The sequence below is a fragment of the Lissotriton helveticus genome, chromosome 6 (genome assembly GCF_964261635.1).
Source record: "Lissotriton helveticus chromosome 6, aLisHel1.1, whole genome shotgun sequence".
NCBI classification, from domain to species: Eukaryota; Metazoa; Chordata; class Amphibia; order Caudata; family Salamandridae; genus Lissotriton; species Lissotriton helveticus.
This window is the reverse complement of record NC_136067.1, coordinates 1202090847-1202116873: the sequence shown is the minus strand read 5'-3', so window position 1 is coordinate 1202116873 and position 26027 is coordinate 1202090847. Positions and strand designations below refer to the sequence as shown.

General features: G+C 43.8%; 1 protein-coding gene across 3 annotated transcripts in view; it reads left to right on the top strand.

Moving 5' to 3' along the window:
* ARHGAP18 (Rho GTPase activating protein 18) overlaps positions 1-26027 on the top strand; it is an 843873-nt gene that overhangs the window by 747420 nt on the left and 70426 nt on the right. For all 3 annotated transcript variants that reach the window (XM_078648922.1, XM_078648923.1, XM_078648924.1), the window contains one exon: positions 16472-16533. In XM_078648922.1, coding sequence (XP_078505048.1) covers positions 16472-16533 — 62 coding nt within the window. The remainder of the gene's footprint in view (positions 1-16471; positions 16534-26027) is intronic.

Here is a 26027-nt window from a genome sequence, read left to right as displayed (position 1 = left end):
CGGTCTCCTTCGCTTGTTTGTTTTACAGCCCCCTTAGTGGGGCAGGGCCTGGGGGTGGCAAACACATTGATATTGTGGAGGAGGGGGGTGCTCGCATGGTCCTCCTTCCCAGGCCGTTTTCAGGCCAGGGACCCCATCCCTCAGGGCCCGGACACATAGTAAAGGGAAAGGGGGACATGTAGGTTCCCATCCACTTCCCCTATTGGTTCCAGATAACCCCATCTCTCGGGGCCCATCAGTGTAGTAAAGGGGAGGGGGGCACGCGGCCCCCTCACTGAGTCATAGTTCGATAGTTTTTCCATAGGAATTGCATGTTTCTGTTGCTAATAACTTTGGCACCATTTAACGAATATCCACAAAACTTTTTGAAAAAGTGCTCTCTTTGGCCCCGTTTGTGCAAAGAAAGTTTTGGGGTAATTGGTGACAAAAGAGAGGTCCCAAAATGCATTTTCTCTATTCAGGTTTAGTCAGAATCACTGTATTGAATTAATTACAAATGAATCATAACAGCACATATAAACATTGTATAGATAGAAAAAGGCAGTTATAAGACCAATTAAAAACATAAAATACAGTACATTTCATCAAGTACAAACTCCTCGTTTTTAGAGGCACACATAAAAAGGAAGCAACACAATAGCAGACGAGGATCAGGCAATAATCGTAAGAAATACAGTCCCGGACGGCATTGCCTGCATTTATATTTGTGCATGATTGGAAGTAAAAATCTCTTGCGATGTTTAGAATAAAATTTACATAAGAAGAAGATATGCAAATCGGATTGGGGAGACAACATCACATGGGCAACATGGCAAAGCTCGAGTGGAAAAAATGCCAGATGGGAAACCCAACATACACAGCATTTTCTCTATTAATTTCCCCATAGGAGCTTTAGACACAGCTACAGCCTAAACTGCTGAACAGATTTGCACAAAATGAGGCAGAGAGCTAGACCTAGGGCTAGAAAGAGTGCTTTTTGTGTTTTGTTTGTTAATCCATTCAGTAGTTTTTGAACAATGAATGCTCAAAAACTTTGTAACTGAGAACTGATTTGCTACAACCATCTCAACCAGGAAGTGGTGGCAGTCATTTTAGGATTGAGGACTATGTCCCTAGTCAAAAAAGACAGGGTAAGAGTACCTTGACTACAACATTTAAAAAAGAAAATCTGTGACGAAATTAAAACAGCGTGGTCTCCCAAGCTTGTATGTTTTAAAGCCCCAGGTATGGGCAAGTTCCGGGGGGTAAAATATTTATAGTTTGGAGAGGGGTGTGCATGGCCCCTTGCAGATTTAGGCCTCAGGGTCCCCTTCTCCCAGGGCCTGGCACTATTTTATGTGGGAGGTGTGCACACGGCAACCAGCCCTGGGACATTTTTGGCCCCACCGTCTCCATCTCCTGGGGCCTGGCTGTGTAGTAAAGGGGGAGGGGCACATGGCCTCTGCCCCAGGAGGTTTTTGGCCCCTGAAAACCCATCTCCTGGTGCCTAGATATGTAGTAAAAGGGGCATGTGACCACCATCTCGGGCCAATTTCAGCCCTGAAGACCCCATCCCCCAGGGCCTGGCTGTATTTGAAAAGGTGGAGAGGCACACAGTCCCCCTCCCCGGGTTGATTTTGGCCCGCGGTCCCCATCCCCCATTACCTGGCTGTATATATAAAGAGGGAGGCCCCAGATTGCATTTGGCCCAGTTGTCCCCCATCACTTAGGAGCCAGCCTTATATGCAAAGGGCAGGGGGGCTGCACAGATCCCCTCCCCTTGGGTCCCCTTCCCTAGGGCTGACTCATTTGCTGTGTCCCTGGGGGCCAACTCCCGGGACATAGCAGTTTTCCTGCAACCTGTGTTTGCTCTCACTCGGTGGGAGCAGTTCCAAACCTCTAGCCAAGCAGCAGCAAACACCAAGTCCACTCCCAGCAGGCAGGAGCTTAAAAAATGCTCCTGGAAGGGGTCTTCAGATTTGTTTCCCTACCCAATGCGGGCAGAGAAAGAGATCTAAATATTGCTCTCACCTACAGGGAGCAGCATTATTAGCTGCTCCTTGTAGGCAACAGCAATGATGGCTCCCGCTGGATGTGGGGAGTTCGCTTGGGCACCAGGACAGCCACCCTTTGTTGGCCCGGCCCAGGGGATGGTGTCTCTGGGGCCGGAAATCGGCCTGTGGAGCGGGACCGCATACTCTCTCCCCTGAATATTGTGCAGAGCCCTGTGGGATGGCTCCCCAGGGCCAAAATCAATTGCCCCCTTCCCCCACAAAATGTGCTGTGCCCCAGGAGATGGGGTCCCCGGGGCCAAAAGCAGCCCAGGGAGCGTGGTCCACGTGCCTCCCTTCCTCCCAAAATGGTGCCATGGGCTGTCCCCGAAGTCAAAATTGCCCTGGAGCATAGGCTGCGTGCCCCTGTTCCCCTAATTTTAATTTGTGGTCTTATGGGATGGGGCATACAGAGCCTATTAAGGCACGGGTAGGGGTCAGCAAAACCTCTCTCCCCTTAATTCTTTTGAACAGCCTTGGGAGATGGGATCCCCAGACCCCTTACAAGGCTCGGGGAGGGAGGCTGCACAGCCTCCAATCCCTTTTAATTTTAATAGTGGCCCTGGCGGATGGGGTTCCTAGGGCTTAACAAGGCTCTGGGAGGGTGGACACATGGGCCCCTCAACTTTATAATATATATGGCCCTGGAGGATGGGGTCCCCAGGGGTATAATAGGTTCCGAGAGGAGGGCCATGCAGCCTTCCCTCCTCTTTTCCCATGGCCAGGCCCTGTAGCCAACCCCAGTGATACACACAGTCAAACACTGTGTGCGATGCAAGGTTGGCTGCCTGTGGGAAGGTTGGACACAGGGCCTGCAGCCTTGTGGCCAACCTCCCACTGCATACTCCGAAAGCCTATGTGCAGCATAGGGCTGGCTGCATGTGGGATTTTGGCCCCAGGGCCTGTTTGCCGACCTGCCCTGTAGCCAAAACCCAGCCATGCATAAAAGAACAAGAAATGTACTGGAAACAACACAAAAGTTTAAGAAAAATTATACATAGGTGAATTGTTCAGTTTTAAACTCTAAAACCCATTGAAATTCAACAGTTATAGTTAGTTATCTCAAGTAACAATAACTTGTGCCCTTGGGTACTCATAACTCGCGCCCTCACCATTCTCTGCCAATTACGCTACACTCATGAAATCTTCTTTGACATCAATGAAAATAACACTGTGCATAACAGGGGAGCGAGTTATAGTTCCCTTAGGGCACAATTTATTGTTACTTGAGATAACTTTAATTATAACTGATGAATTTCAGTGATTTTTAGAGTAGAAAAACTGAACATTTCACCTAAATATAATGTTATTTCAACCTTTGATAGATGGATAGATAGATATAGCTAGATAAATAGATAGATTGATTCAGTAAAAAACCCAAAGGTTAAACCTTTGTTATAGTTAGATAAACTGTATTTATTCTTTCTATACAAATCAAACTCAAACTATACATTTAAAAACCTTTAATATATAATGTATTTAACACCTTCACATTATAACATGTGCATCTCTATATACTGTGTATTCAACTCTGTAGCCACAATACATTAACTAGAAGGCATACCTTCTCCATGCACTGCTTATATCCTTTCATATTATATCATTTATAACTTCTAAAATTACAGCATTTACAACAACAGTTATGACATCCCAAATCACATCAATTCTGTGGGTAGAGTGCATGATAACGCGGCCAATTATTGTTAATATAGTGTGGCTACCGAGACGAATACTCTTATGTATTAAAGTGCCTAAGTTGTATTGATTTGAAGGTGTTAAGTAAATTATCAAATAAAAGTATAAGTTTAATTTTTTTTAGACAGAAAAGATAAAGTTATAGTAATTTAAAGGTGGTGTGTAAATTATAAATTTAATGTATCACAATAACTTTATTTTAGTGTTTCTGATGTTTGTGTAGTTTAACTTTGGTTTATATAGAAAGAATCAACAAGGTTTTCCTAACTATAACAATTGTTTAACCTTTGTTTTTTATTGCATTTTAATGATTTAAAAATTATAAAAATATCAAATCCTAGAGTCCAGTGTTGTTGAGTAGAGTGTCGTTAAGTAGAGTGTCATACAGTAGAGTTGAGGAGAGAATTGTATAGTGTAGTAGAGTAGAGTTGAGTGCCATAGCGTACGATGGACGAAAGTGTCATAGAGTGTAGTGGTGTCTTGTATAGTACAGCAGCATGGTGTACACTAGAGTGGACAGGCATAGTGTAGAGTCAAGTAAACTGTTATAAATTGAAGAGGCGTGTGTCATGGCGTATTGCTAAGTGTCATGGAGTGAAGTGTTGTACAGTGGAGTGTAGGGGCAAATAGTGGAGTAGAACATTGTACAATGTATTGTAGGGACAAAGACTGGAGTACAGTACGATGTGGTGGCAAAGAGTGTTGTAGACTCTTGTAGAGTGAAGTTGCATAGAGTGGAGTAGGGTGGAGTGGTGCATAGTGGATTGTTGTACAGTTTCAAGTGCACTGGTGTAGCGTACAGTGGAGTGGAGTGGTGTGTCCGCAGAGTGGATTAGTGTTGTACAGTGGAGTGGTGCAGAGTACTGTATGGTAGAGTGAAGTGATATAGACTGCCGCAAAATTCAGTAGCATAGACTAGAGCATGGCGTAGAGTGCAGCAGTGGAGTAGTGTCTCACAGAGAAGATTATAGTGGGATATAGGGGTGGAGCAGCATAGTGGGAGTTGGGTAGAGTGGAGTACAGTGGTATACAGTGTAGAGTGCTGTACAGTGGCATTGACAGGAGTACATTGTTGTACTGTGTAGTGCTACAGAGTGGAGTATAGTAAGGTAGAGTGAAGGGGTGTAGACTGTTGCTAAATGGAGTACAGTCTTGTTAAGCGAAGTACAGGGGGTGCAGGTGGGTAGAGTGGAATGATGTACACTGGATTCACGTGGAGCGGCATAAAGTGGAATAGCGTACAGTGAAGTGGCATTGACTGGAGTGACGTAGAGAGTTGTGGCATACAGTGGAGTGGCATACAGTGGAACAGCATAAAGTAGAGCAGTCTACAATGAACTAGCATACAATGGAGTGCCGTATATTGAGGTAGATTGTAATAGCATACCGTAGAGTAGCGCAAAATGGAGTGGCATAGAGTGGCCATACAGGAACATACAGTGGCATGGGATTAAGTGGAATAGAATACACTGGAGTGGTATAGGGTGTGGTGGAATAGAGTGGAATAGCACACAGTAGACTGGAGTGGTGTGGAGTGAAGTACAGCGGTACAGTGGTCAGTGGCATACAGTGGAATAGGGTGCACTGCAGTGGCATGGTGTGGTGTACAGTAATGAGTTACAGAATAGTGGTATACAGTTGGAATAGTGTAGACTGGAATGCTGTACAGTGGAGTTGTAAAGAGTGGAATACCCTAAAGTGGAGTGCCGTAGAGTGTTGCAGACTGGAGCGAAATAGAGTGAGGTGGGGCAGACAATAGTGACATACAGTGTGATCGCGTACAGAGAATAGTGTAGTGTAGTGGCTTAGAGTGGAGTGCCATAGAATGGAATGGCATACAGTGGAGAAGCGTACAGTGGAGTGGTGTAGAGCGGAATAACTTTGAGTGTAGTGGTGTACAGAAGAGTAACTTAGAGTTCAGTGCCATATAGTGGAATAGCATAGATTGGAGTAGTCTGCTTGCTTCCTCAAGGTGCTTGTCTTGTCCACAGATCACCCCCACCCTGTCACTCCTTTTCCCATTGTTCCTGCTTTTTGTTTTTCCCACCTCCTCCCTTCTGTCGCTGCTTGCTCCCCCTTGCACCTCCCAGAGCTTGCCCCATCCAGAGATCACCCCCTACTCTGTCACTGCTTTTACCTTCCTTTCAGCTTTCACTTTCCCCCACCTACTCCATTTTGACTCAAATTCAAATTTCATTAACTTTATTCGACAATTAAGTCATAAAAGTAAGACATAAAATCACATTTCCCAATGATTAAAAAATGTCATTAAGAAGATTATACAATAAATATTTTTTTTAAAGCATTAAACACCAAGGGACAATTGCCGAATATCACATAGCTAAAAACACATCTTTAAAATTTATAAAACTCATCAGTTATGTGGGTCAGTTGCTATATTGCAAGGCTCATGTCCCAGCTACATCCCAACGTTTACAGTGCAAATAAACAGGTTAGATAATATTCTCAATCTATTGGCATAGTGCTCTTGCCCGAATTATCCATGCCCATTTTAAAAATGTTGCCACTGCTATGGCAATTGGGGGATTGGGGTCTGTACACAAGATTCTTAACGCCTCCTCATGTCTGCGGATACCGATTAGTTTACATATTGGTTTAATCCACACCTCTCTAGGGGCCACATAGAGGGGACGGAAAAAAAGGAGGTGACTTATCGTCTCTTGTTCTTCCCTACACCTAGGGCATTTGTCATGATAGTTTTCGCCTACCCAATTAGCTCTGAATGACCTTGTTGGAAGGGAGCCTACTCTGATTTGAAAATAGAGTTTACGGTCAAACTGCTTTTCGATGGCATCCCAATACGATTCCAGCTTAGGGTAGCCCTTGAATTCCAGGAAGCGACCTGTAAGGTGCAGGGAGAGGCCCTTCATTCTTGCATTTAATGTAACCATCTCCCAATATTTTATCTTCAGAACATTTTTAGAGGGAAAAAAAGCATTTACCGGGTCATCCCAAAGTTCCTTCATCCCCAGGCTAATTAGCAGAGACTTTCTAGCCTTTAGCCAATGTATTTTTTGTGAGGAATCTTTCGCTATTATTTCTTTTAGGCCCTCTGCATAATGCTGAAGCTCTTCTGTGGTCCATATCCTACGCCAGTACAAGAGCGGGCGTAGGAAAGCAAGATCTTAGACAGATTTTTTCCCAAGGTCCCACATTAAAGGTAACAGAGGGGTACTTGCCGGGACACTAGTCGCTTTTCTTAGGAATTCATTTTCTGCTAGTGTCAGACTCCCCAATTTTGTAAAACCCCATAGTTCAGCTCCGTAAAGAGCCGAACTAAGTACCTTCATCCCATATATTTCTAGCAGTGGGCTAATGGGTTTTGATTCAGAAGACTTAAACCTTTTAAGAAGGATACCTGCCTGCTGGCGATGCTTAAGGACTGCTAGTTCTAGTTGGCTAGTCCATCCCAGATCTTTCTGAAGGGTAACCCCCAGGTAGGTAAAAGCTTCAACCTGCTCAAGCGGGGAGTTGTTCATGTATATCCTCCCTCTATAGGGTTTGGTACACCCAGTAAATTTACGGTCAGTAAGGACCATAGACTTGGTTTTGGCTATATTTATTTCCAAACCCCGTTCTAGGCAAAAGTCCTCAAAGCGCTTAAGAGCACGCTGAAGGCCACTGGGAGTTTTTGAAATTATTAAGGTGTCGTCCGCGAACATGAAGATCGGGACTCGCTCACCACACATCACAGGGGCATCAGTCGGGACCAAGGAGAGAAAACTCGCTACCCCGTTCACAAAAAGAGAGAACAGTGTAGGCGCCATGACGCAACCCTGCCTCACCCCTCGTTCAACAGGGAAGGGTTCCGTAACATCTCCCTGGCCCCCCCACCGTACCCGAGCAAACGTACCCTCATGTAACCGGACGACCAAACACAACAACTCAGGGGACATCCCTAGTTCCTCCAGCACTTGCCACAATTTGTTGAGGGGCACCAAGTCAAAAGCGCTCTTAAGTCTACAAAGACGGCATAAAGAGTACCTTTATCCAAAACCACAGTGCACCAAAATAAAATAATGAATCGGAACACCTGGTCTATGGTGCTGGTCTTGGGTCGAAACCCAGCCTGGAGGTGACTCAAGATGTTATCATCATCAATCCACATCTGGATTTTCCCCAAAACCAGCCGTCTGTAATTGCCTGCTAACGACTTTTCCCCTTTTTTAAATACCGGAACTATTTCCGCGCATTTCCATGATTGTGGGACTTCCATCCCCTGGGCGATGGCATTTGCCAAATGCATAATATACAACCGCCATCTTCCCTTATTGTATAAAAACAAGTCAGCGGGGACACAATCCATTCCAGGTGCACGGCCCGCGGTCACCAGATCTAATGCTCTGTCCACATCGCCTACTGTGAATACTACTTCATTATAGAAAACGTGGACCCGCGTTCCCTCTGTACAACCTGCTTCATTAGCGGCGTATTGTGGTTTAAAATAATCAACCCATGCACTTTGGGCTACATTATTTTGGGGGGTCTCATGTTGTCCATCCCTACCCCATTTAAAAAAGTCCCCAAAAGCTTTTGTGTTCTTAGCTTTACAAGCTTCTTTAAGGTCCTGCCATCTAGACTCTTCCCATGTTTTTTAGCGGTAAACTGTTTGTGCCTATAGTTGGCTCTAGCCGCCTTTACTTTACTTGGGTCCTTTGTTTTTATTGCTTTGGATAGCTCCCCCCTGGCTTTACGACAGGATCCGTCATACCAACTCTCTGCTCTACGAATTTGCACACTTTTGCCTTGACGAGACTTACAGAAGTAGCTTTTCAGACAAGTAAAGTAAATATCATGGGCATCCATAAAAGCTCTATACGGGAGCCCATGATTAGATTCGACCTCCATAGTCGCCAGGACACCTTCCAAGCCATCCTCAATTTCTGTAATGATGTCCTGATGTTCTGCCACCTGGCACCATTTCAAGCGGCGCTCATCATTAGTTAGAACTAGGTTCGACTTAATGGGTTCCCTAGACGTTTGATCCACCTTCTTTAAACCCAAATTAAACACCGCGGAGATGGGGTTATGGTCACTCTCGATGCGGTCCACTATCTCCATATCAAGAAGGGTGTACCACAACTTGAGAGGAACAAGTAGATAATCTATATGACTTGCTCTATTACCATTATCAAACGTTGCCTTGCTCATACTATCCGATTGTGTACGGCCATTAGCTGCCCTCAACTGATGCCCCATACAGAGGCCCTTCAATTGAATTGCAGCCTCAGTCCACTTTCTTATGGGATTAGTATCTAGCTGGGGAACTCCCCATCTACTATCCTCTTCATCCGTTAGGTGCATATCGTCAGGGCCCAATGGCTCGAAAGTGGTATTAAAATCACCTGCTATTATTGGCAATACATTTCCAGGGGTTGCCTGAAGCATTGTGTCCAAGGCTACTACCACCCCGGATTTCTTACCTCCTGGGAGACCCCTAGCATAGACATTAAAAATGTCTATTTTCAAATTCGAAGGGAAGCAAAGCCTTACGGTAAGAATATCGCAGTTTGACCCGGGAAGTAAGTGGCTATGACAGTTAAGACTCTGCCTGACCCAAATAACTAAGCCCCCCATAGGGCGACCTGTGTGGCTTTTAACTGCGGGGACATAAAAATTGAGATAGCCCTCTTTAAACACAGGATCAATCGCCCAAGTCTCCTGGAGAAGACAAATGTCAAATTTATCGATAAATTCCATCCAGGCGGGTGAGTTAAGTTTAGTCCCCACACCCGCCACATTCCATGAAATGAACGATGTTTGACATACCACCCCAGCATGACCACAAGCTAATTCTCCTGATTCTGGAGAACTCTCGGATGCTTGGTATTCCTCATTCTGCATGGACATTGCTCCCACTCCTGATGCCTCATCTATGTTTCCAGTGCCTGTCATGACTGAGCTGCAGGCACGTTTCTCTATGTGTCTGCAATCATGGGCAGTCACTTCAACTACCCTCTTATCACACCCATCCTCACCTATACCTGGAGACACAACACTTAATGCAGGGTTTTGGGACACATAGCGTCAGTCACACTCGCCCAACCCCGACATAGCCTCAAACCTATTAAACAGCCTTATATTACCCAAAGGACATGCATTAGTTTGCTCTCCCAATGTAAAAATATTCCTTCCAATGGGTACCCTAGGGCCATAGAAATATGATAAGGGGAAAGTTTGTATCTGGGGGGACCGAGCAGATCGTGGCCAGCTACAAATGTATTTTACACTTCTCCAGTCTTTGAAGTTAATAATGATACAGTCCCCTTCAGTCGACTTAGGGCTCCTTCCCAACCAGTTCACTCTCCTTGCAAACAGAATTTCTGTAAGAATGTTCGGAGGTAATGGATGATACTTGTTGAGCCAAAAGACACACTTATTTTTCAGCTCCCCATAGGTTTCTCGCTTGCCCTGGGCTACTGGAGGTACTCCCACTAGTATTAAGACATGCTGATTCAGGTGGGAGATCAATAGTCGGTAAGGTAGCCACAGAACTTGTTACAGACCCCACAGTACTTGTTACAGGCCCCAATGATGGATTTGACAAAGTTACCACTGGTCTATTCTCTGTAACATGAGGCCCTCGCTCCGTCCCCACTATGTTCCCAGTGTCTGGCAGTGTAGATTGCGGTGGTGCCAGAGAAGGCACCATGTTAACTGCCTCAGACACTCTGGTCCCCACACTGATTGCCCCAGAAATGGAAGAATCCGGTGGATTTTGAGCTATTGGTGATTTTCGTTGAGCGTTTGGAACACTACGCCGTGTTCCAACCTGCTTCTGGACTGTAGATAACGAGAGTTCCAGACACACCAGTCTATTTTCAATAGACTCCAACCGATCATATATTGGGTTGCATAGCTTCTTAATGGTTCCCTCCAATTTTTTCCAAAATAGTTGACCCAGATCAAAATGTGACTCATTCCTTACAGGTACCTGTGACCCTCCATGCCCTTCAATAATAGGTGGTACAGTCTGAGTTTGGCTACCAGATGACATTACTACTGCGACCTCCTTTGAAGCAGTCTTCTTTGGACACTTTGCTTTCCTTCCCTCAGCTTGGATCGATGGGCCGGGACGTTTTCTTTTCGCTAACATCCCCCCCTCTAGCTGTGCCGGGCCTGATTTTAAATTACAGGCTGAGCGGGTTTTGATGTTAGGTGAGGGAACTCTTCGAGCACCAGGATGGGGGAGCAAAGACATAGATGAAGACATGCTTAGCTCGTCAGTGAGATCTAGGTGGGGAGAAGGGATAATCTCCACCACCCCGAGGGAGGGAGTATTCCCTGGATATCGTCCTGCCGAGGCAACGGTGATCTAGCTGTTGCTAGATTCCCCAAAGATGAACGCTTATCAAACAGGGTGTCCAAGGATAGTCTGTTTTCCGTAAGTTCTATATCCTTGGCAAGGGCTGACGATACCCTAATCAAAAAATTATCAAGTGTTCCCAATAGAGAACCTCCTGTAGACTTTCTGCCATTAAGGGCTGCTTCTGGTGGAGTCGCCATGCTCACTGTTGTAAGATTACTAATCCTCCCGTCCAAATGGACCACACAAATGATGATCTAACTTGACACTAACCTTGCGCCTTAAGATCTTACAGGAGATATGTTAGTAGTCTGGCCCGTCGTGTCCTTGTTCGGTCTTGAACGGGCTTAAACGGGCCCGCCCTTGGCCCGGACTTTGCTCGGCGTCCCGCTCGCGTCCCGCTACGCGGGGAGCACATTGATTAAATGCGCCTCCTGGCGCCCTTCTGCAATTCAAAGGGCGCGCCGCCGCTTAGCCCGCCGGGAAATGTAGTCCCTGGGCAGCAGGCGCGAGTAGTTTGCCGATGGTGACTCTTGGCGGTGTCGGCAATGAAGCCCTCGCTCTAGCTGTCCCAATGTTGCAGCCCCTGATTGCAGGCTGTGACCGCTGCCGCTGCTCTGATCCAAATGTGAGTCTGGTAAGGAGTTCCCCGCTCCTGCCGGGGAGCGCGTTGATTAAATGCGCCTCCTGGCGCCCTTCTGCAGTTCAAAGGGCGCGCCACCGCTTAGCCCGCCGGGAAATGTAGTCCCGGGGCGGCGGCGCGAGTAGTTTGCCGATGGTGACTCTTGGCGGTGTCGGCAATGAAGCCCTCGCTCTAGCTGTCCCAATGTTGCAGCCCATGATTGCAGGCTGTGACCGCTGCCGCTGCTCTGATCCAAGTGTGAGTCTGGTAAGGAGTTCCCCCCATTTTGACTCAGCTTGCCCCCTCTCACCTTCCAGTGCTTGCCCCATCCTCAAATCACCCCCAATCCCATCACTATTTTAAACCCCCATGTTTGGTTCTAGTGGGTGGTGGTGTTCCGCCTTTTATTTATTTATTTATTTGTTTGTTTGGTTGTTTATTTATTTATTTATTTATTTAATGCATTCTTATAAAGCGCGGACTTTACCCGAAGGTGTCAGAGAACTGTACAATAGAACCAGTTACGTTACATGAGAGAACTGTTACAGGAATGGAACAAATAAAAATAGCATGCCATAGAATCAAAGCAACGCAGGCATAAGGCACACAATCTCAAGCACAGACTGTACAAGCAAAAATATGAATATAAATGACAAATTTTACAAAGACTAAAGAACTTCCTGGCGAAAAAGAATTATAGAATCAAAACAACGCAGGCAAACGGAACACTAAATCAAACGCAGCAAGCACAGGATGTACAAACAAAATTATAAATATATGTGACACATTGACAATGACTAAAGAACCTCCTGGCGGGAACAAATGTCCAGTTAGTGTATAGTTGACGTGCTAATTGGAGCATGTGTGCCCTGCTACTATTACTTGGCACAAGTGTAGTCTGTATTTATTTTCTACATGTGTGGGTACTAGGTGTGCATGCGTGTGTTTACACCATATGTGGTCATTGGACAATGGTGTTTATAGCTGAAAAATCAGACCTCAAGTAAATCAGGTATGCGTTATCACAGGGCATGTCAGAGCTTCTAAAGGACCTGTGCCTTCTGCTGTAATTGCTTAGCCATGTTTCTCCTGTGCACAATGATTGAACTGTTCATGTCACACCTTGTTGATTATTATTTCTTAGGGTGGGTCTCTATTTTTTCACATTTTCCCCTTCAGAACACTTTCTTACTTTTTCTTCATTTACCGGTGAAGTGTTTGTGTGCCCCACTGTTGCTTAACTTGAAATGTCTTCAAAGGAGCCAGTCTGAGTCTAGATGTCATCAAGGTCTGCCTGCCATCAGAGCCCATGGCAAAAGTAGTCCTTTTAATGTGGTTGAAAAAGCAATGAATTTCCTAATGTTCACTACTGTAAACCAGCCTACCACTGTGATTCTTTCTGTTTTTGTGCAGTTTTATATAGCACCAACACCACCTGTAGGTATTGGAACGCTTTGAATTAGCACCATGTCCTTTACACTAGGACACATTAAGTTTTTGTAGGCAAAGGATGATTATGTGATTTGCCTAGAATCAAGGATGCTCAGCCAATGCTGAAACTCCCAGTTTCCCAGCTCCATATTCGGCAGCTGTGGTCCTTCCGCCACATCCTCTCCCAAGAGGATGCCACGTCGTTTCCCTAGCCTTCGCCTCAATTCTACATTTTGTGATTATGGACAGATCACTTAATCGCCCGTTTATAAACAGAACAAGCATTGGCGAAGCGAGTAGGTTTAGCCTGTGCACAATCTATTATTTTTAGGTCTTGGTTAGAAAGCACATGTGCTGTCTCGAAGAGAAGTGTTCTATCTGTGGTCTTACAGGCCACCTATCTCCTACCATTGATAAACTTCAGCATCGCTGTCATTTTCTTTGATGCCATTCCTCATGGCGTGCAGGCATCATGCCCTCTTCTTGTCTTTGGACTTCCCATAGTGCATGGACCAAGTGCTTGTCTCCTTACATTGCTCCCGAATTGCGTTGCAATTTTTTCTCTGTTTTAAAGAACTCTTTAGGAGTACTTGTGTTTTCAGGCAGTCTCCCTTGTACACATACACACTAACCAATAAAATGAATGCACATGTACATAAACAAATGCATTTCTTAACACCTTTGGTGCTCATGATGAGACCAGCTCGTCATGAGTCACGGTGGAGCTGTGCTCATGACGAGCTGGTCTCGTCATAATGGCTCTGCGCCGCCCACGCGCGATTAATTCCCCGCCTGTGCGGGCGAATTAATTAGTGGGCGGGGTCGTGACGAGACCAGCTCGTCATGAGCACCGCTCCACCGTGACTCATGACGAGCTGTTCTCATCACAAGCACCGCGGCTCCGTAATCATCCCCCCGCACCTTGGATTGATTACCCCCGCAGGGAAGGGGTTAAAAAGTTGTTAAAACATGAACAGCACTTGTTTATTTTTTTTTTGCACTATCCAATGGTATTGTGTCGCGCCTGTCTAGTGATAATGTGAACATGAGCTGATGATATTGGAGCACAATAAGTGTTCACCAGTTACATTCCACACTGACACATTTATTTTTGTCACTGATCCTACTTCAATTAAGGTATTTTTTTACGATTTCATTGTTGCTTCCTCCCACCCTCTCATGTCGTTGCTTGCCCATCTCTCCATCCCCTCCTGCTTCCATACTTGACCCGTCCCCCCACTAGCTCCCTCGTCACTGCAGCATTTATTTCTTCTTTACAATCTGATGTTATTGGAGCCCTTGTTCCATCCTCTATCTTGCCATTGTTCTAACACCATCTGATAGTATTGGAGTACTTTAAGTGCTAACCAGTTACATTATACAGTGACACATACATTGTTGTTTACAGGGGAAGCATACGTCCCAGAATCACAACCTATTCCACCGACCATCGAGATTCTAATCTGGTTCCTCAGTTCACCTGTCAACAGCTCTGGTTGTTATGCCACATCCTTGCTTCACTTCAAAGCTCCTCAGCTGTTCTTCACTATCCCTTCCACATTTTTTCAGCAAGACCCAATAAAAACACTGAACGAGCTATGTTATCTAGAAGCACAGCTTCTAGTCAGCATGGCAGTGCAGGCCACGTCATAGCTCTTTTTTGTGTTAGGAGGGGCAGGGCAATAAACTCAACATAGGGGGTGAAGAGACTTGGCCTCAGCTCAACATCCTGTGATTCGGGGCTTTCATTGACTTTCAGCCATGCTGAGCAGCCAATGTGCTGCCAGATAACATGACTACACGACTAAAAGACATTGACACTGATGATGCCAATAGCTTGGTAATTGCAGACACTATTGGCTTTGCCAATGCTTGTTGGTAATAGGTGTAAATAGTGTAAGCGTTGCAAAAGTTGTAAGTGTTAAAATGCTTAGTTATATGTAGAGCCACGGTATACCATAGTATCCTTGCAGTAGAGCGTGGTACACCCTGATTAGAAGAGAGCAGAAGGGAGCTATCTTTACAAAATGTGCATGGCAGCCATGTCGTTTTCACTGAGTTCTAGGTTAGGGCTTTAAATATAGATAAGTAGTATTTTTATTGTTTTTACCTACATAGTACTACTTCCCAAAGTAGTATAGGAAGAGAAATCTACTTATATTTTCTACATATTTTTATAGCACTTTACGGAGAAACGCGGTCATTTTTTAAAAGTAATTTTAAGTAGCATGGCAATTTGTAGATATTACTGCAGTACTCCATAGACTTTTTGGCAAATAATTAAATATGTAAATATTGAAAAAATATTCTAGTGCACTAGATTTGTAAAAAATAATATAGTACAGTGTATTTTTCATTTTTTAACATTTAATGAAAAATTTTTTTATATATAAAACACCAATACTTCCTAGAAAGTACTATGGTATTCCTTACATTTAAAAAATAAAATATAGAAACTTATAAATAATTATTCCTACTTACGCAAAACTACTGCGGCAACAGATATCACTAAGACATAATGCTTTATAACTTGGAAGAAACTTACCCTACTTACCTGTAGTACCCAAAGGATAATCTGCCTATCATACTGTGCAGGCCTGCCAAATTTAATGTAAATCCGTTCTGCTAATTTTGCGTTACATAGAATACAATAGTCTGTAGAAAATGCATTAGAGGAAAAATGCATTTGGGGCCCTTCCTCCCCCTTTGAGCTTCGCACACCCCTTGACCAATCACCACAAAACTTTCCATCCTCTGTTAGTGTAGAAAAAGCTATGGATCAGGAACGTTTTGGGGAGATTCGTCAAACGGGCACATTTAATAGCGAGCAAATATCTGAGGCATTCCTATATCTGGAAATTTTAAACATAAGGAAGGATGAAATTAGTTTGGTAATATAGTGCTGCCTTCAATGTTCAGAGGTAATGTCTAACATGACTATAAGATGAGTGAGAACGATACCTTTCCTGAGAATAAATATCCGTCTACCAAATGTTGCTTTGGCCTTTCCAAACAAACCCATATGGTACAGGTGTTGTAGCACTGGTCGAAATCAGCACAAGAAAATTACAGAACCTAAACAGACTTATTGGCTGAACCTTGATTAAACCTCAGGTTATTGTGCTATGAAAACACTTGCTCATAAAAAGTCGTGTAACCTATGTCCCAAAAGGGCGTTATTGATCGCCGACCATCTGTCATTTTAAAATGAGCTTGTTTATTTTAGCTCCACCCTGTTTTTCTTCTTTATCTGGTAGTATAGGAGAGGACTATTTGGTTGCAAATGTATTATTTGTAAATGTGCACTTCTGCTTTTTACAGCATATCGAACTAATATTAAATTTGTTTATCTTTCTTTTCTAATAGCGGAATTTCACAGAATCTTAAGACCGATGAGATTTGCTTGTACGAAATTGGGGGAAATATTGGTAAGTATAAGTTTTAATCATTTCAGTAATATCCAACTGTGTATAACCAATCATTGTTCAAAATGGAGTGGAACCTTCAAAGACTTGCTTAGCGTGACTCACATAAATCTACATTAAAATGCCAAATTAGTGCAGACTTTATAACTCAATATTTCCCTAATTTGGGATTTAATTGTTTTTGAAAGCTGATTCAACAATATAGGTGAGCACACTTACCAACACAAAAACTCCCTCACCTTACCCTAAAGAATTCAAAATTCTCCTCCTTCCATTGTATGTATAAAGAAGTATGTACCTAGCTTTCTAAAGGCCCTCCCATGAATCAGTCATGTTGCACTTGTTAACTTTATCTTCTACTTTTGTGTGACGGGCGCCTCGTTTGCGAATATATATATATCTATACAAATATTGGGAGTGTCAGAACGGATGCACTCATGTCGAGCCTCTGATGACGAGCGATAGGCTCAGAAACGCGCCAGGCTGAAGAACCCCAGACTTAAGAGCTGAGGACAATCACCGGAGTGTTGAGACGTGCTTTACCCGCTGAAGGCCGCTGCTGAAGTGCTGCCTCGCCTGAGCGCACCTTGGAGCTTGAATATTGTACGCGGCAGCCCAGCCGCGGAGGCTTGCACCACCCCATAACGGGGGTCACGGGTCCGAATGCTGCCGAGCCAACATGTGAAGCAGCGGCTAAGGGATCAATGGACGCTTCACATCCTGGGGCCCATCCCGGGCTTTTGCATTGTACCAGCTGTAATATTATGCACCCATTCAGGGAACAAATACGGACTGCAAATCCCACAAGACATTGTGAGCCCATCTGAGGGCCATTAACTACAAATAGTGGGAGTGTCAGAACGGATGCACTCATGTCGAGCCTCTGATGACGAGCGATAGTCTCAGAAACGCGTCAGGCTGAAGAACCCCAGACTTGAGAGCTGAGGACAATCACCGGAGTGTTGAGGCGTGCTTTACCCGCTGAAGGCCGCTGCTGAAGTGCTGCCTCGCCTGAGGGCACCTTGGAGCTTGAATATATATATATATATATATATATAAATTACCTACTGGCGGTCGCCAGTAGGTATATATAGTTAGGATTTTTTCTCTATGGGTTTTTTGAAAATTCTATGTCTAATAACTTTGGCGTTTGTGGACGGAATTGGCTGAAATTTTCAGGAAAATGGCACATTTTGTTTCTGAGCAGCCCTTGAAAATTTGGGGGGGGTTCGTCCAGTGGGGGCCGAGAAAAAAGGGGGGTCCCAAAACGTGTTTTTAACATTGAGTTTTCCATAGGGCGGTTGGCCTCACTTTTAGCCCGAACGGCTGAATGGATTTGCACGAAACTTGGCAAAATTGTAGGGACTGGTAGCCCGATGTGCCTTTTGTAGGTCTCAATATATGTGCGCCAGTGGATTTTGAGAAATTAACGTTTAAAAAAAGATATATATCTGTAACAGCGGACCGGTTAGCGCTCTGGTTCGCGGACTTTTCGCGCAACGGAGCTTTGTGAAGCGAAGCTGATTGGTTCTCCGGCGTCTGTCAACATTCCAAACAGTCCGTAGCGGCCGCCATCTTGTCTCTCGGTAGGATCGAGAGACAAGAGGAGGTCAAAACAAAGGGGGAAATAACTATAAGGGGGCATAGTAGATCCTCGCTGACCCCCTAGGTTTGATGTGGAGGTTTTAAAAGGGCCCCGCGGGGCAAAAAAAAATAATAAAAATAATAATTGAACGGCTGAATGGATTTGCACGAAACTTGGCAAAATATTAGGGACTGGTAGCCCGATGTGCCTTTGCTAGGTCTCAATATATGTGCTCCAGTGGATTTTGAGAAATTAACGTTCAAAAAAAGATATATATCTGTAACAGCGCTCCGCTTCGCGTAACGGAGGTTTGCGAAGCTGATTGGTCATTCTGTCACTGGGCTATAGTTGGGCTACATCTGGCTGATATTTGGGCTACATTTGTTTTTTTGTGTGTCTGGCGGCCATCTTTGGGCTACATTGGGCTACATTGGGCTTCATTGGGCTACATTCGGCTAATTAGCAAATAGCTCATCGCAAACTAGGAATGGTAAAGAATCGCTATTTATTCCTTAAAGTTCGCTATTTAGGAAATGCAAATAACTTTGATGATACATATGGCGGTTCATCTCTAACAAGATAAGAAGCATAGGGATAGATTTATGATGACTGGCGCATCACCAGGGATGTGTTAGTCATTCTGTGCCGCTGTTCCGTCACCTATGGTGTGCTGCATTTACAATGCGGCGCATCATGGGGCAAAAACAGCACAGATGCGTGATGTATCTGTGCCGTAAAGGTGGCGCATTGCTGGAGTTGTATCGCAAGTGTGATGAAGCTCCAGCAAGGGTCGGGGGTGCCCCTGTCGCAGGGTTTCTGTTCTCACACAGAACTGTGGACAGAGGATTGGAACCTCGGCGAATTAGGGTGTCCCAAAACTCACGTTAGTAATCAAAAACTATTTAGCAAGCTAGGTACAGTGTCACATTGGATATAACAAACTCTCAATGTTTAGACAATCCAGAATATGAACTTATAGTACTTCAGGATACGTGGAACTCATGAACAGTCGGTCGTTATATATTTCTTAGAAACCAGAACATGGAGTTAAGAAGAACACATGTGTATTTGAAATGTTTATTTACTAATGCCGTCTTCTCAGGCGTAGTACCTTAGATAATAAAAGTACACATATTATCAGTAGCAAAATTACCAGCATAGTTACTAGTACATAAAAAGTGAATGGTGATAGTATGTTAACATGCTGTAAATGAATAAGAGTTAGCAACACTTATAAGCAGCCGCGGGCCGTGGAGGGAGTTACGGTGAGGCAGGGAGGCGGGGAGGGGGAGAAGCAGGGTGGAGAATACAAGTACACATATTATCAGTAGCAAAATTACCAGCATAGTTACTAGTACATAAAAAGCGAATGGTGACAGTATGTTAACATGCTGTAAATGAATAAGAGTTAGCAACACTTATAAGCAGCCGCGGGCCGTGGAGGGAGTTACGGTGGGGCAGGGAGGCGGGGAGGGGGAGGGGCAAGGTAGAGAGGGCTCCACCCTGCTTCTCCCCCTCCCCGCCTCCCTGCCCCATCGTAACTCCCTCCACGGCCCGCGGCTGCTTATATCTCACCCTCCCTAATACACATATTATATTATTTGCTAAGAAGGTCTCTTTGTGTTGGTTTAGGGCGTGTCCATACTTTAGTGTCTTAGATTTGAAGGAATCACATCAGCATACACCAGCTCTCTCTTCATGTGAACCGCATCAACTGTTGTGTATGTGTGTTCGGCAAAGCAATATAAAACCCGCCTCATGCCCAGAATTGGCAGAAGTTGCACTTATGTTATGAGTATGAAGTCGTGGAGATCAGACCTCATAACAATTCTGTATCGTGTTGTTCTTGAAACTTTAGCACTCGCTGTACAGATATAGTTTAACAAGTAAAGCAGATAGTAGACCAATAACATATTATTCTCATGTAAACCACGATGAACTACTAGGTGGAAAGCTAAAGCAACAACTAAGTGTCGTGTGCAGAAGTTGCAAAAAAGGAAAAATGGCGTTTAAACCGGTAATGAGCCCATGCTAACTTAACACGGTGTAAAGATATCCAGGACCTAGATGACACCTCCTCATGATCCGGAAACGAACTGAATAAGATAATAGAAGTGCCATCTCATGAGAGCAGATTGCAAGTTTATATGTGGACGGTCCGCAAGGTAAAGCATTAAAAACTAGGAAAATTCAATGCTAAAGAAAAATAAAACAGCCAAGTACTTTATCGAGTCTTAAGCCAATAGGCAAGGTAAATAATAAAAACTTGACAAATAAGTCAATGAATTGTCAATGAAATGCTAGTACTCAGCATATCAAACATGAAAAAGGTCTATGACATAACTGTGTATGCAAAATAAGCTGCAACAGCCTCCAATAGGAAGTCACCGTCTTCATCCGAAAACAGTTCAGCCATCCAATTTAAAAGCGGAAAAGAACATACGTGCTCTCCCAGCACCGGATCCTCTATCACCATCAGAGGACAGCTCGGTGGGTTTTCAAGAAAGCTGTGTTCCAAGAAAGACTGTGCTGCCGCCAGTAAATTCCAGGGACCAAGTAGTCCATGCATCAATGCCACAGCCATAATCCTTTCGCCAGGACAAATCAACTCGTGAGTAATGATAGGAGTCATCAGCTGATTAAAGTCGACGTCAGGAGAAACCGGTCCGCAGAGACACAAATCAATGGCCCAATCGAAATCACAGGTCAGGCAGTGAAATACAGGCTGGACACAGGTGAAGTAGGAGAACCGAAAAGATAATCCATATGCCGTGCTTAATATCGCCAACGGCATTGTGCCATAATATTCTAGCATGCGATTGCGGAACAGTGTCAGCAGCTGCAGGGTCGGAGGTTGCATAGGAGGGACATCCATATTTAAAAATGTAAAAAAGCACAAGAGCGTCCGCTGGTAATGCAAGTAAAAATGCAATCCACGAACCAGAGTGGAGAAAATGGAATGAAAGGGAGCAGGGATGACTCCAAAGATTTTCTCAAATGAAGTCACGAGACCACTGGTAACAACTTTAAAAAAGTGTGCCAGGGATTTTGTGGAGGATGCGTTAAAGATAGTCGGAAACATGTTGCTGAAATTGAAAGGCAAACCTGTGTACGGGTGTTCGCTATGTGAAGTACGAAAGTTTCACGGGCCGAACTCAAGGCCACCTCTCTCTGAGACAAAAGAGCTCTTATTCTTGTCATGCCGTTGAAACGTGTCCCAAGGTTGGTATTTGTGGCCAGATTGAAAACTCCCTATGTTCATGTGTGGGAGGAAATAGAACATTTCTGCAGCAAATAACCCGTTCACTTACTGTTACGATAAAAGGAATACTTTTAATTAACTCAGAACAATCTTCATTATTGAGCATCAAATAACTACCATTTTCCAACAACTTGAACGTGGGGATGATAGCAGGAACTGGCGTGCCTTGCAACACGCAAGCCATATTTGGTCGGTGTTTGTTGCATGAATCGTGTAACTGTATGTGCCTACACATTAGTGAATGATCTGGCGTCTCAGTGCATTCCTCTCCATTCAGATAAACTTCTTGATCATCTTTGAAACATCTGTATGTGTATGGAAGCGACCAGACCTCATGAACAAAAGCACTACCTAAAGGTTCATAAAGACCTATTGGTATATATTTCATACAATTTGAAAACTTATATAAAGCAAAAGGCAGCGTTATTAAACCGTGGATAAGGCATGTTGCCAAAAAACCCGCAATCCTCTGCTGATGATGTCACTGAGCATGTCATGAATGATGTAATATGTGACATCATCAGTAGTGGATTATGGGTAATAGTATCTCTAGTTTACTCCCCTATAGCTGTCTTTCTTTTAACATAAGTGTGTGTTTCCTTCCCTTATACTTACTGTTTTTGGTTCGCTTCCAGTTCGCGTACCAGCGAGCGAACTAGGAAGCGAACTAAGAGAAATAGAGGTTGGCACAGTTCCAAATATTGTACCAATTTTTTAATAACGGGGAGGTAGTTCTGAAAAGAACTTTTTTTTTTATTTTTCTGAACATTTTTTTACTGTTTTTGAATTTTTCGGAACAGTTTTATATTTTTTTGGGTTTTTCTTGGAGGGGGCAATGAAAACGATTCATTGTAAAGGGCTCAACAGGAGCAACAAAACAAAAAAAAGAAGTATTTATTATTTTGGGCGTTTCGGACAAACTTGCATATGATAGTCAATAGCTCTGTTGATCAGAGTGATGCTTCTTTCTCCGTAGGAAATGAATCCATCGCAAAATACGCAGGTGTGTTTTACTTCACCAAATCTCATTTGTATATTTGGCACCATCTCCCTGCCCTCTGGTCCCGTTACTTCCGGTACAACAGATCTTCTGGCCATAATAGGGAGATTATCTAGGTCGTTCCGAAACTGTGCAGCACTGTAGTTGTTAGGATGCCACCTAGTCATATGGCGATGCATTGTGTAGTTTCCGAAACTGTATTTTTTGTCGGTCCCTCTGGACAGTCTATCTTGACATATAAGGCAAGTTACGTATCTTGCATTTACTTTTTTCTGACCTTTGGGAATTTTAAAAAATTGCCAAATGAAGTTTTCTTTCCGGTGAGACGTCTTGGGCTGCTCAGGCAAAAACTGCCTCTCTTCGTGCTCGTCCTCCTGTTCCTCTTCTTCTTCTTCTTGTTGAATTACAACTTGAGCAGGTGGTCCACTCTTCCTTGGATGTGGTGGAGGTGGTGGGGAAGCACCAGCTGAAGCTACTAAAGAAGCCATTGCTCAGTGATCACAAAGGGTCTTTCTCTCACAATGATGAAAGTCAGAGTGAGGAAAGAAGGAGGGATTTTCATCATTTGGGAAAAACAAGAGTTCTCAACCAATCAAAAGTGTTCATTTTAGATTATATGACCTAGTCTTACATCATTAGGAAACCAAAAGTGAAATGAACCAATGAAAAGTGTTATTACCAAGTCACATGACTTGCTGTGTTTACGTTAAGCGCTTTGCAGGGCCTCCCTGTTTGCTTCCAGAAACCTGCGCTTTGGCACTCGCTTCGCGTACCAGTTCGCTAACGTAGCACGTCATATGACGTATCAAGCGACAACGTGGAACGTCATGCGGACGGGAGGCGTCACGATGTTGTTTTCTAACGCGGCACTTGCGGTAAAGAAACGTTTACCGGCTCGCGGTCTATTTCGCGGCATCAAGGTCAGCTAACGGGAAGCTTCCCGATTCGCGAAGCGGGAACGAAGAAAAAAAAATATTTAAAAAAAAAATTATTCATAAACATATAAAATATATTTTTGGATTTAAAGAAGAATACATTTTACAGCTACAGATATTAGCTGTTAAAAAACCAATGAAATTCACAGAAAAAACCATAGGTTATAGACCATATATAGTTAGGAATTAGCATTTACAAAACCTTGAAAATTCACTGAAAAAACCATAGGTTATAGACCATATATAGTTAGGAAATAGCATTTAGAAAACCTTATTTTACTCACACAAAACCATTGAAATTCCATATATAGTTAGTTGCACTAACTATATATCGCGCACCTGCAATCCACTGCTGATGATGTCACATATTACATCATTCATGACATGGTCAGTGACATCACTGATGACATCACTGATGACATCTCAAATGACATCACTGATGACATCACTGATGACAACATCCAGTGACTGTATGCTTCTGTAAAGTTAAAATATGTCTTACATATTGAAGAATGAGTGGATGTATAAGTGTCTGGATGAAGGATTTAGTAGGTGCATGACTGACTGTATAAGTGAGTGATTAAATGTGTCTCACTGAGTGCATGGGTTAGTGACTAAACTGTTTTAAATTGTGCATCATTGTGTCTGTTGTTTTGTAATCTGATGCATGTGTTGATCATTAGCTATATGACTAACTATATGGGTTATTGATTAGTTGCCCAAGTATTTGTATGGGAGACTGAGTGTGTGTGTGGGTGTCTGGGAGGTGTATGACTCTGTGCATAGATGTGTGAGCAGTTGATTCACTAGATGTATGGGTTCAAAAGTGCATGTGGAAACATCTGTATGGGCGGTTGACTGTGTGCATGAGTGTATTGGTGAGTGAATGGATATCTCAGTGCTACATGTCAAAGTAAGTACATATGTAAAACACAGTACATGTGATAGTTGACATATATAAATAACTGTGCATAAGAGCCAGTGAATGTGTGAGTGGCTGTATGGATTATTGTGAACTTGTATCAGGGATTGTATAACAGAGTAAATATGTGTTATTATATGTTCCAATAAGTAAGGTGTGTATAACTATATAGTTGAGGAAATCGAGGTGTGATTGATTCTTTGCAAGACTGACTAGGTGTGTGAGTAACTCCATGGATGAGTGACAGTCTGTGAGTGTCTGTTTACACTGAGTGTATCTAAGGTTATATTAGAGTCTGAAGAGGTTCATTGTATCATCACATGAATGATGTCATCAGTGATGTGATCAGTAATGTCAAATGAGATGTCATCAGTGATGTCATCAGTGATGTCATTTGAGATGTCATCAGTGATGTCATCAGTGATGTCACTGACCATGTCATGAATGATGTAATATGTGACATCATCAGCAGTGGATTGCAGGTGCGCGATATATAGTTAGTGCAACTAACTATATATGGAATTTCAATGGTTTTGTGTGAGTAAAATAAGGTTTTCTAAATGCTATTTCCTAACTATATATGGTCTATAACCTATGGTTTTTTCAGTGAATTTTCAAGGTTTTGTAAATGCTAATTCCTAACTATATATGGTCTATAACCTATGGTTTTTTCTGTGAATATATATATATATAAGTGTATATCTGTGTGTGTATATATATATATATATATATATATATATATTATATTATATATTACCTACTTGCGATCGGCAGTAGGTAGTTAGGAACTATTTTCCATAGGAAATTCACAACATTCTATTCCCAATAACTTTGGTGCCAATTGACGAAGCTTCAGTCCTCCCCTATCTTGAAAGTTTTGGGGTGATTCGTCAAGTGGGGGCCGAGAAATAGGGGTCCCAAAATATGTTTTCCCCATGCAATTTCCCATAGGAAATTTTAGAGATGGCTACAGCCCGAACTGCTGAACGGAATTACACCAAATTTGGCGAAAAGGTAGATCTTGGTTTAGAAAGAACCCTTTTTGTTAAATGGTGTAAATCCATTCAGTAGTTCCTGAGAAATTCAAAATGAAAAAAAGTTTAGATATCTAGGATCCGCGCATCCTCCTGATCAAGAGCTTTATGCTGATTGGCTGTCAACACTCCAAACCAGGAAGTGTTGGCAGCCATCTTGTGCCTCAGTAGAACCAAGGCACAAGAAGACAGAGAAACAAGTGCGCAAAACGCAAAAAGGGGGCAGGGTAGAAACACCCTGACCCCCTAGGGCCCCCCCCCCCAAAAAAATTGTCAAAATCCGCGCAAGGTGCGCAGATTTAGCTGAGAAAAAAAAATGAAGCCCGGACTCCAGCGCTTTGTTAATATTCAGCCCCCGGGTGGGCCAAATCCCGGGGGCAATGTTAGTATTGGGATGGGGGCCCCCCAGCCCCGGGGACCGCCCCCCCCCCGGGGCTTTATAAAAATGTGTGCGGGGGGCTCACAACCCCCCCCAGCCCAGGGGACCACCCTCAGGGCTTTGAAAATAAATAGGTGGGGGGCTCAAAGGCCCCCCCAAGCCCTGGGGACCATCACCCCCAGTGCCAGTTCTTGCATGACCCCCAAGACACTGTAGTTTGCTATGGCAGGGCGGGAGCCTCGCGGCTCCCGCCCTGCCAGATCACACTGCTTAGGTATTTGGAAGAGAGAGCAGGAAGCCTACTCTCTCTTCCAAATACCAAAGCAAATTGTTTTTCCACACGGGGAGCTGCATCATAGCAGCTCCCCGTGTGGAAAAGC